General features: G+C 44.8%; 1 protein-coding gene across 3 annotated transcripts in view; it reads right to left on the bottom strand.

The window, feature by feature from the left end:
• BBOX1 (gamma-butyrobetaine hydroxylase 1) overlaps window positions 1-12,266 on the bottom strand; it is a 217,628-nt gene that overhangs the window by 10,944 nt on the left and 194,418 nt on the right. For all 3 annotated transcript variants that reach the window (XM_075326519.1, XM_075326517.1, XM_075326518.1), the window contains exon 6: window positions 4,806-5,002. In XM_075326519.1, coding sequence (XP_075182634.1) covers window positions 4,806-5,002 — 197 coding nt within the window. The remainder of the gene's footprint in view (window positions 1-4,805; window positions 5,003-12,266) is intronic.

The raw sequence follows: 12,266 nt of genomic DNA, 5'->3' as shown, positions 1-12,266 counted from the left end.
ATGGAAAATTTATACTTAATGCTGATTTTTCCTACAGATTAAAATTGATTATTGGGATCTTAAAAGGAGATGCTTTGTGACCACTTTTTTGTCAAGGTACCTTTCAGGAAAGTAAAGATTGTCCAAAGCATAGATCTCTATAAGGTTTAAATATTACACAATGCTCATGTCCCAAAATCCCAGTTCCCTGGTTTCTCTTTTTTATTTCAGTGCGGCAGTGATATCACTTCATTCTACGTCATTCCACAGAGAATCTCTGGTTGCTGTGGCCTTGACAGTTTGTATGGCATATAACCAAACTGGCCAGGAAAAAAAAAACAAGTTTCCTCGTAGTTAGTCTTTCTATCTATAATAGCAACTGGACATCATAAAGGAGATCATTTGCTTGGGACCCACCTCTAAAAGTCACTTCAAAAAAGGGTTTGGAATTGATCTGTACTACAAGTCCTAGAGTGGTGTAACTAATGGAGTGATCACTGAGACTATGGAGGTGTAAAAGCCCTGTCATAGAGAAGATAAAAACAAGGTCAAGCATCATTTTGCAATGATTCTTCCCATATTGACTTAAAGCCACAAAAAGTAGACAAAATACTACTTTATGGTAGTCTCCATCATAGAGAATTTGCGTACAAAAAAATCCCTCTCTTTTGTAATTTGGAAGTAAAACCCATATCTACTTCCCTCACCCAATCACTAGTGATTGTCTAGTTTTCTAGTCTTGTCATTTTATTGTAGTGTCACCAACCAGAAAAGAATAAATCTTGACTCTAAAGTAGATCCTAGTATAAGGCAACTTTCTTCCGAAACTAAGGAGTCGATGGAAGGGACTGAAAAACTTGAGATCATATTATGACTGGTTTATGACTTGGTTACTCATAACCAAGCCATCAAAACACTTTAAACATTCAAACTTTGGTTAACGATGGACATGAGTTTTCGTCCAACCACAACAAAACAAGTATATACTTGACTGGATAGTAAAATCACAAGACAGGGCCTAGACATTGCATCAATGCATAATAAATAATGAAACCTGACTTTATATTTAGTCCCAGTGCTTTCTAAACACAACAAAAGATTTTTTAGTGAACACTGCCATGAACGTAATTGAATAATGTAGCACTGATTAAATCAAATCACTGACGTTCATGAAAGCTTAGACAATTGTATTTTAGCCAGTATGTCCCAAGGCAGGTCACGGTTCTGTCCCAGATTTAAAGTGCTAAATGTCACATGTGCCTTTAATTAGCTGTAATTAACAATCTTTAGTCTAAATAGAAAAGTAGACCAGTTGTGGTTACTGACAAGCGTCTTGTGTTTCTACTTCATAATCTCGATTAATGTGTTCATTACTTCAGTTTTAGAGAATTTTGCTTGATATATGTCCACATATTCTGCCCTAGATACAGCATACTTTCTGCACAATTTCTTCACGTTTAGATATATAGCATATATTATCGGTTTTCCCAGCTTTGGAAATCTTTGAAAAGATAAATAATTGTCAAGATTTTCTACTTTCTTTCAAGATTGTCAACCCGTTTTATCTTTTATCTAGTAGCAGAAAAAACTTATTTGGCATCAAAGGAAAAATGTACCCTGTTTTTCCAATTTTAGTGTATTCAATGGCACAAGTTCTGAAGTTCAAGGGTTCAGAACCCAATTTCAGGTTTCTAATAATTTACTGTTCGAAACTCTGCTGTTTAGCATCGTTAGCCCAAATTTAAACCTCCCAAGTAGAGATGAGTAGACCCGTTGAAGTTCGGTTTGGCGGCTTCAGCTGAATTTTGGATACACTATACAAAACACTTCTGGGGGCAGATGGACAGGGTTTTTCCATTTTTACATCTGATCATGCTGTTGTTACCCGCAGTGTGAGCCATTCAAAACCTGCAAGCAGTCGCACTAGTCCAAGCACTGAGCGTACCTCAGCACAACGATGCTCTAGAAAGTAATTTTCATACGTAAAGCACCTAGACTCGAACACTATTTTTTTTTGTAAAGTCCATGTTTGCAAAGAACACCAAACTTTACTTTTCAGGTTCGCTCATCTCTACTTCCAAGTATCCTGTCCATTAAAAAGGACCAAACAATGCGCAAGGCTTCTTCAAGCATCACTAAAATGTATGTTTCTGAAAAGCTTTTTTTAGCTGATTCTGCATAGGTTTGTTGAAGATCTACAAATGCCTTCCGCAAACAGAGATTCATGTTAGGAAGCATGCTGATGTCCAAACCATTTATCATCTGTGCTTCAGTGTCCAGTTCTTTGGTAGCCCATCCTTTTCTACTCTGGTTGTTGATTTTAAAAGGGTACTCTATTTCAGAGAGCCCATTTTCATGAACCCTATTAGAGAATACTGAACTAATACAGGGAGGTCTTTACTCTGGATACAAGATGAAGACCAGAACAGAGAGCAGCAGCCAAGAGCATTTCTCACTTGTTGTGTGCAAAGACAACAATATGAATCTGTGTAGTGGATAAGTTACCCTGCGACGGCACTACAAGGAAATTTAGGTCACGATTCAGTAAGCCTGACATTGTACACACTGAACATAATAAACACACTGTTGGAGAAGCATGCACCTCTTAATGAAATAGGCGCATCTTCCAATTGCCATGCACATCCGCCATAAAGTTTGCTCCATTCATGAGACAGTGTATATTTCTGGCATAATTTATGCCACTAAAGTAGCGTTAAATTTTGATACATTTGCCAGGGAGTCTCACATCATTCGCCCCAACCTAATTCCATCCAGTTAGGCAGAACTGTCCGGTGCTGGTCTAAAGAAAAATGAAGCAAAAGTCTTCAAATTTTTGTGCAACTTTGAATTAGACAAAAATGTTGTGACACTTCAAGGTTTTACAACTTGAAGTATCGGGCCTTTAGCATTAGATTTTTTGACAGCTTACCAATGTTTTCTGGAGTTCAACTTCATATAATTGCACGTCTAACAAGTAAGGATTGTTCAACAATAGCCACTTTTCATATCCCAAGTCCCAATTTTCCCATTCTTACCTGTTATGTTCTCTGGAAAACAAATGCAGAATTTTCCAACTGTAGTCTCATAAAGCTTTCTGTACCTTTTATCAGCTTGGTGAATATCTGTAATGGCCCAGGCTCTGTATCACTGGCATTAAAGGGGATCTTTCACCCCACTTGATGTATCTAACCTGTTAATATGGGCATACAGGTAGTAGAGTGTTGATCAACTTTAATCCCTCTATGTAAATGGGGTGGATGCTGCTCGTAAGATTACTTTGGCTCCACACTTCATTAGCATAGCTGTTGCCTCCCAGAAGTGGTCACTGTATCTCTGTGACGTCTAGTTGTGATCCTGTCATACTGCATCAGCGTACCATAATTAAGGACGTTCCACTGTAGTGTTCCACCATTCTATAGGCGATGCCTTCATGTTTCTTCTGCGCAGGAGCTGGAGAGTTACTTCAAATTCCGCTCCAGTGATCTCATGCCTGCGCAGAAGAAGAGAGGGGAGCCAGCACGATCTGAAAATGGCATGCATCATATAAAAAGGGCAAATTCACAGATTTATTTTAACTGTACTGTAATATAAATGAGATTTTTAGCAAATAATTGATCAATTCTTTGAGCCACCCCTGCCAACGTCACGGCAAATCTCAATAGGGGGGTCCTACACTATATTCTGTATTTCATGTGCCATACGGCCTCCTAGATAAAGTTAAAAGCAGAACCATCATGGAGCACACATACCTGTAACCTGAATATATAACCGCTTCTATGTTGAAAAAGAGGCAATTATGGATAGAGGCCAGCCCAGGTCTCAGCATGTGGAGCAAGCTCAATACATACCAGGACTATATCAGAACTGACCCTCCCAGTGCCAGACAGCAACCATTGATAAAGGCGGACCAGATCCAAGTATGGTGCTTAATTAGCAATGCCCGTGGAAATGATAAGGCAGCTGAATGTGAACAGCTACCAACAGGAGGAATAAAATACATAATATAGGTTGGGACCTCCCTATTGAGATTTGCTGTGACGTTGGCAGGGGTGGCTCAAAGAATTGATCAATTATTTGCTAAAAATCTCATTTTTTTATTATAGTACAGTTGGAATAAATCTGTGAATTTGCACTTTTTATATGATGCATGCCAATTTCATATCATGCTGGCTCATTTTTCTCTGCGCAGAAGAAGCAGAAAGCCAACGCCCATAGAAGGACAGAACACTACAATGGAACGCCGGCAATTGTGGTGCACAGGCGCGGGATTTCAGTACCACAACTAAACGTTTCAAGGATACTGTGACTTTGAAGGGAGGAAATAGCAACGCTAATGGAGAAAGGAGGCAGCGCTATGGTCAAAGCAGCAACTGCTCCATAGCCTGGAAGCCCACTGTAATGCCCCTATCTGGTAGAACATAGCATATTCATATTCATATACTCCCTCTCTAAAAGAGGACCTGGGTGTTGCTCCCAGGATCCCAGGAGGCATGTTTTAGACTGCTTTCAGTAAAGAGCATAAAATGTACGGTACTGTAGTACTAAATAAAATGCCCATATCTTTGTAACTGCATGGTGGATTTTAAATGAACAAAAATCGGGATACTCAGAGAAGCAACAGGAATCGAATAAGAGCAAAAACTGGTCACTTTTGACCTGCTGACAGGTCTTTAAATTTAGCATCAATACAAATAAAAAAAGATCTGCTATACAAATCCTTTTGCCGTGCGATATGCCACAAGGGGGCAGTCTTTTCCTTTCTAATTATCTCCCTGCAGTTATAATTGCATACATTGCAAATTTTAACTCCATTCAGAAGATCTTACTCTATAATCCGTTGTTTGGACTGAAGGGAGAAGTCACAAAAATCAACCCCAGTGTCTGTGAAGTCGATCTGTGTGGATGTGAGGATGTTGAACGCTTCTCGGTTCTGCTTTCTCAGTTTGTCGCACACATGGAACCCGTCTACCACTTCACTCTCACCTCCAGATTCAGCTTGCTTTAGGCAGTGAAGAAATTGGACCTGATGGATGAAAATTGTACAATTAAGTCAAGAGTATTATACACAGGCAGACACATTACATTATGTATGGGGTTAATTCAATATTTTAAAGACTTTTCCCTTCCTATTACTAAAGTTTATATTGTTCACTGAGGAAGTCTGACACTTTTTGACAAAACATAGTTAAAAGGAACTCAACATCAGAAAATGTCCTCTTCAATTGTTCTCAGGCTCCTGCAAGGAAATATATGATGATTACAATGATGTTATTAGTTAAACTATGTGTGTAGTGGTTTTGCTATAGTCATAAAGTAAAAAACGTACCCTTCGAGAGTAGACAGCCATGACCCTGAGTCATCTGGGCAGTACACTACTCCGGCTGAGTCACCAAGTAATGGTCTGAAAAAGCCTCCTTTCTCTTTGATTGATGCTTCCAACCTGGATGGCTTAGACAATAATTTTTATGGACACATTTTTACGGACTGTCCTGTAATTTCTGGATGGTTGGCAAATCAGTGTGCACCAACGTCTTTGAAACCCAGCACAGACACTTACATGATCAAGCTAAGAATGTCTCTCTCATGCGCAGTGAGCTTTGTGAGGCTTAGGTGTATACATACTGTACATACTGCATAGTATATCGTCTCACTGTTCATGAGAGAGTCCATCTGAGCCTGGGTCATGCAAGTGTCTACTATGGCTTTCATAGACGACGGTTCACTGGGCTGGAGTGAACAATCAAAGAGACTGAAGGCTATAGAAGAAATAAGCTCGGAATTGGCAATAGGCAATTTTCTGATGTCAGGTTCCCGTTAGGCAATGATAAAGGCTTAAGTTCAGGTAAGTTTAAGTTCTAGGAAAGGACCATTGACAATGATATTTTATCTTTATAATAACATGTAGTAGGATTTGTTTAACCCCTTCAGCCCCCAGCCTGTTTTCACCTTAAAGACCCGGCCATTTTTTGCAATTTTGACCAGTGTCACTTTGACAGGTTATAACTCTGGAACACTTCAACGGATCCTGGCGATTCTGAGATTGTTTTTTCATGACATATTGTACTTCATGTCAGTGGTAAATTTAGGCCGATATGTTTTGCGTTTATTTGTGAAAATTTCGGAAATTTGGCGAAAATTTTGAAAATTTTGCAATTTTCAAAATTTGAAATTTTATGCCCATAAATCTGAGAGATATGTCACACAAAAAAGTTACTAAATAACATTTCCCACATGTCTACTTTACACCAGCGCAATTTTTGAAAAAAAAAAAAATTTCCGTTAGGAAGTTAGAAGGGTTCAAAGTTCATCACCAATTTCTCATTTTTCCAACAAAATTTACAAAAAAAAATTTTTTAGGTACCACATCACATTTGGAGTGATTTGAGAAACCTAGGCGACAGAAAATACCCAAAAGTGACCCAATTCTAAAATCTGCACCCCTCACTCTGCTCAAAACCACATCCAAGAAGTTTATTAACCCTTTAGGAGCTTCACAGCAACCAAGGCAATGTAGACGAAAAAATGAAAATTTTACTTTTTTAACACAAAAATGTTACTTTAGCCATAAAAATTAGTATTTTCACAAGGGTATCAGGAAAAATGCATCATAAAATGTATCGTGCATTTTCCCCTGAGTACGCAGATACCCCATATGTGGTGGTAATCAAATGTTTGGGCACACAGCAGGACTCAGAATGCAAGGAACGCCATTTGAATTTTTGAGTGCAAAATTAGCTGCACTCATTAGCGGACACCATGTCGGGTTTGAAGACTCCCTGAGGTGCCTAAACAATAGAGCTCCCCCACAAATGACCCCATTTTGGAAACTAGAGCCCTCAAATATTTTTTCTAGATGTTTGATGTGCACTTTGAACCCCTGGGGGCTTCACAGAAGTTTATAACGTTGAGCCGTGAAAAGAAAAAAAAATTTTTTTACCACAAAACTGTTGCTTCAACCAGGTAGCTTTTTTTATCACAAGGGTATCAGGAAAAAATGCACCATAAAATGTATTGTGCATTTTCTCCCGAGTACGCAGATACCCCATATGTGGTGGTAATCAAATGTTTGGGCACACAGCAGGACTCGGAAGGCAAGGAGCGCCATTTGAATTTTTGAGTGCAAAATTAGCTGCACTCATTAGCGGACGCCATGTCGGGTTTGAAGACTCCCCGAGGTGCCTAAACAATGGAGCTCCCCCATAAGTGACCCCATTTTGGAAACTAGAGCCCTCAAATATTTTTTCTAGATGTTTGATGTGCACTTTGAACCCCTGGGGGCTTCACAGAAGTTTATAACGTTGAGCCGTGAAAAGAAAAAAAAAATTTTTTACCACAAAACTGTTGCTTCAACCAGGTAGCTTTTTTTATCACAAGGGTATCAGGAAAAAATGCACCATAAAATGTATTGTGCATTTTCTCCTGAGTACGCAGATACCCCATATGTGGTGGAAATCAAATGTTTGGGCGCAAGGCAGGACTCGGAAGGCAAGGAGCGCCATTTCACAGCAAAATTGGTTGGAATTATTAGCGGACGCCATGTTGCGTTTGGAGACTCCCCTGAAGTGCCTAAACAATGGAGCTCCCCCACAATTGACCCCATTTTGGAAACTAGACCCCTCATGGAATTTATCTAGCTGTTTAGTGAGCACTTTGAACCCCTGGAGGCTTCACAAACGTTTGTAATGTTCAGCCGTGAAAATATTTTATTCTTTTTTTTACCACAAAATTGTTTTTTCAAACAGGTAGCTTTTTTTTCCACAAGGGTATCAGGAAAAAATGCACCATAAAATGTATTGTGCAATTTCTCCTGAGTACGACGATACCTCATATGTGGTGGAAATCAATTGTTTGGGCGTACGGCGGGGCTCAGAAGAGAAGGAGCGCCATTTCACAGTAAAATTGATTGGAATTATTAGCAGACGCCATGTTTCATTTGGAGACCCCCTGAGGTGCCTAAACAATGGAGCTCCCCCACATGTGATCCCATTTTGGAAACTAGACCCCCCCATACAAAAAAGATTAGTTTGGCGAAATAAAAAATACAGACATCAGTAAAAAAAAAAAAAAAATGAGCGCCTGCCACTAAGACCAGTGCCAAACGTGAGAGCAATGCACGAGTCTCGCATCGCATCATCCACTGCAGTCTGGAAGCGAGCAACTGCGCTGGATAATGCGATGCAAGAGGGCGCGGCAGCGGATGGAGGGGCGGCAGATGAGAAAGGGCGCAGCGGATGGTGGCTGGGAAAAGGCGCAGCGGATGGAGGAGCGGCAGAGGATGGGAAAAGGCGCAGCGGATGGAGGAGCGGCAGAGGATGGGAAAAGGCGCAGCGGATGGAGGAGCGGCAGAGGATGGGAAAAGGCGCAGCGGATGGAGGAGCGGCAGATGAGAAAAGGCGCAGCGGATGGAGGAGCGGCAGATGAGAAAAGGCGCAGCGGATGGAGGAGCGGCAGATGAGAAAAGGCGCAGCGGATGGAGGAGCGGCAGATGAGAAAAGGCGCAGCGGATGGAGGAGCGGCAGATGAGAAAAGGCGAAGCGGATGGAGGAGCGGCAGATGAGAAAAGGCGCAGCGGATGGAGGATGGGAAAGGGCGCAGCGGATGGAGGAGCGGCGGAGGATGGGGGGGTGGGAGGTGAGATTGGGGATAGCTACCTTACAGGATGGATCTAGGCAGAAGGATCACAGCAGACAGAAAAGGCAGCAGATGAAGGAGGGTGAAAAGGATGGGAGAGAGCAGGCAGCAGATCAGGGAGGGGGGCAGAGTCTGATGGGAGAGAGCGATGGCACATGGAGGGGGGGAAGGCAGCACATGGAGGGAGGGAGGGGGGGGGGCAGCACATGGAGGGAGGGGGGGGAGGCACATGGAGGGAGGGGGGGGGGAGGCAGCACATGGAGGGAGGGGGGGAGGCAGCACATGGAGGGAGGGGGGGGAGGCAGCACATGGAGGGAGGGGGGGGAGGCAGCACATGGAGGGAGGGGGGAGGGGAGGCAGCACATGGAGGGAGGGGGGAGGGGAGGCAGCACATGGAGGGAGGGGGGAGGGGAGGCAGCACATGGAGGGAGGGGGGAGGGGAGGCAGCACATGGAGGGAGGGGGGAGAGGAGGCAGCACATGGAGGGAGGGGGGAGGCAGCACATGGAGGGGAGGCAGCACATGGAGGGGAGGCAGCACATGGAGGGGAGGCAGCACATGGAGGGGGGGAGGGGAGGCAGCACATGGAAGGCGGCAGCCGATTAGGTGCAGTGGCAGCCGATGGAGGCGGCGGCCGATCGGGTGCAGCGGCGGCTGAAATAGGTGGGTGCGACTGAAAGGGGACGGTGGCGGCGGGGACAGCGGCATGTAAAGCGGCGTGGTGGGCAGGGACAGTGGCGGGAATAGCGGCGTGGCGGGCAGGGACAGTGGCGGGAATAGCGGCGTGGCGGGCAGGGACAGCGGCGGGAACAACGGCGTGGCGGGCAGGGACAGCGGCGGGAACAGCGATGTGGCGGGCAGGGACAGCGGTGGGAATAGCGGCGTGGCGGGCAGGGACAGCGGCGGGAATAGCGGCGTGGCGGGCAGGGACAGCGGCAGGAACAGCGGCGTGGCGGGCAGGGACAGCGGTGGGAACAGCGGCGTGGCGGACAGGGACAGCGGCGGGAACAGCGGCGTGGCGGGCAGGGACAGCGGCGGGAACAGCGGCGTGGCGGGCAGGGACAGCGGCGGGAACAGCGGCGTGGCGGGGAGCAGCAGTGGATCGGCGGGCAGTAGCGGTGGATCGGCGGGCAGCAGCGGTGGATCGGCGGGCAGCAGCGGTGGATCGGCGGGCAGCAGCGGTGGATCGGCGGGCAGCAACGGTGGATCGGGGGGGCTATAACTTACCGATGGGCACCTACAGCGACCGCTCTCATCAGCTTTCATGGACGGAGTGAAGCTGAGGGTAGCGGTCACATACAGGTCACCGGCACAAGATCCACAGTGATTGGGAGAGATCGGTCACAAGGCCGGTCTCTCCAATCAGAACTGGGGGCGGGTGAAACAAAGTTCACCCAGCTCCAGCCAGTCATCAGTGCTACAGCAGCACTGATTATGGCTGGATTTCAATGTGTCAGCCATTTTCAATGGCTGACACATTACAGTGACTGTAATTGGCTGAGCGGCGTTTGTCAGCCAATCACAGCCTCTGTAGGTTCGGGGAGGAAGCACCACCCCTCCTGAGGTCAGGCAGAGGTCCCCTCCTTCCCGAATCTACCGTTTAATTAAACAAATTTCACTCCCCGAGGCTCCGGGACCGCGATTTCGCCATGACGTACTGAGTATGTCATGGGTCGTTTAGCACCATGTCACCATGACGTACTCAGTACGTCAAAGGTCGTTAAGGGGTTAAACAATAAAGAAAATGTCTTTAGATTCAGAGAGGATATCAAGGAAGCAGTGCTGGGCAGCAATGCAGTATGGGGCCTGGCCATTTCACAAATTGAATAGATATTATCAGGGCCACAGGCATCTTATCTGCAGTTCATCTGACTCCTAACCTGTCCTTTTTATCCACGTTCCTTGAGTCAACTTTAGCATAGTCTTCTCTCAGCTGTCCCAGAGCAGGGAATGAGAAGAGAGCTGTGACCATAAGAAAAAGGCAGAGCAAGGGAGAAGTGCTGAGACAGCACTTGGGAGTAATGTGTGAAAGCAGGAGAATTGGATAGGGAGCAAACAAAATTTACAAAACATCTTGAATTATAAAGTATTGAATATGAATGTCACACACAGAACTCTCCGCACTTACAGCCTTGGCTGCTATCAATAAAGTTATCAATGATTGTCTCAGGAATGTGCTGCCATGCTGAATGCACTTGGGTAAACCATCAAAATCCGCTGCTGGCAGCTCCTGTGCAATTGCCTTCCAATGACATTCCAGATGTGCTTAATAAAAAAAATGACACCAAAAAGAGCTTAACATGTGTATTGATAATAAAAAATGGGTTAGAGGGGTGTAAGAGGTGCTCACCTAGAGTGGTTGTGCTAAACACGCACAGCACTGGATTAAGCATGAACTACCTGCCGGGGTGCTGCTGAACCGACCACAGGCACACAATGCACATTGTGCAGTCAGATCATACATGTAAAGAGAAAAGAATGGTATCATCCAGGCACCGTAAGAAGGGGACAAGCCAGATCCAGTTAGAATGAAAACTTATATTGAACTACGCGTTTCAAGGATGGTCCGTTCCCTTTATCAAGTGTGAACCTATTGAAAGGGACAGATTGTTCTTGAAACACGTAGTTCAATATAAAATTCATTCTACCTGGAATTGGCTTGTCCTTACCCTACAGCACTTAGAATAGTACTATACAGTTCCCTTCTTTCCAGGTGTGCTTGACTTGAGACAAGTCCAGAGATGCTGCAGGCCATGGTAACACGTTTAGGCCATGCAGGCTGTTCACAGTAGCAGATGCAACGTATGGCCCGATGTTGACTGGTTAAAAAATGGCTACCGGGACATCTTGGAGAAATGGCCATATCACTGCTTAATATCGCTATTGATTCTGTGATTTCCTTAATTCCATAATGTTTCCTTCTTGGTGTTGTTATATCAATGTTGAGAAGTGTAGTCATTCCAAAATATTGCATATGTTGAACGATTGATTCCTTTTTATCAATTGTCATTAACTTTATAGAATTCCGCCCATTTGTGTGGCTCCATGGTTAGAGGCTGTACATGTGCTGCTCCTCTTTGGCATTTGTCTGTCGCATGGATATGTAGGGGGGTTAGGGTTAGGCCCACCCCTGCATTTGTAGCCAGCACACTGATGGTCTGTGTAACAATTATAAAATGTAAAATGTATTGTGTAAAACCGCCACCAGGTGGTAGTGTAGCAGCACGTTTGTCCTGGCACCTGGAAGGGGCAGGGATAGAGTAGTAGGAGGAGGAGAGTAGAGGATATATAAGGGAGAGACAATGGGAAGGAGATAGGAAAGTCCCAGATGAGAAACAGTGCTATTACCCCAATCTGAAGATTCTGACCCTAAGGGTCACCCCTGCGGCCATGGAACATGGGATCCCTTCCGGATTGTCTAACTGCGCCCCCAGGAAGAGGGGTTTAGTCTGATGGCTGGGGGCCTGGCGTCTGTATTACCTGGCTCATAATACTCAACTACTTCCTCACTAACTGAAGGTCATTGAGCCCTCAGGGAGTAGAGTATGGCTGTATGGCCTGGGCACAGATGGGAGAGCCCTGTCGGTTGCGGTCTTTCGTTCATGTTAGCGTCCCCTGTAGGGTGAAGTGGCTCAACAGACTTAATGAACCGGTCAG

Source organism: Anomaloglossus baeobatrachus, chromosome 10, assembly GCF_048569485.1.
Source record: "Anomaloglossus baeobatrachus isolate aAnoBae1 chromosome 10, aAnoBae1.hap1, whole genome shotgun sequence".
Taxonomy (NCBI): Eukaryota; Metazoa; Chordata; class Amphibia; order Anura; family Aromobatidae; genus Anomaloglossus; species Anomaloglossus baeobatrachus.
This window is presented reverse-complemented; position numbering and strand designations above follow the sequence as displayed.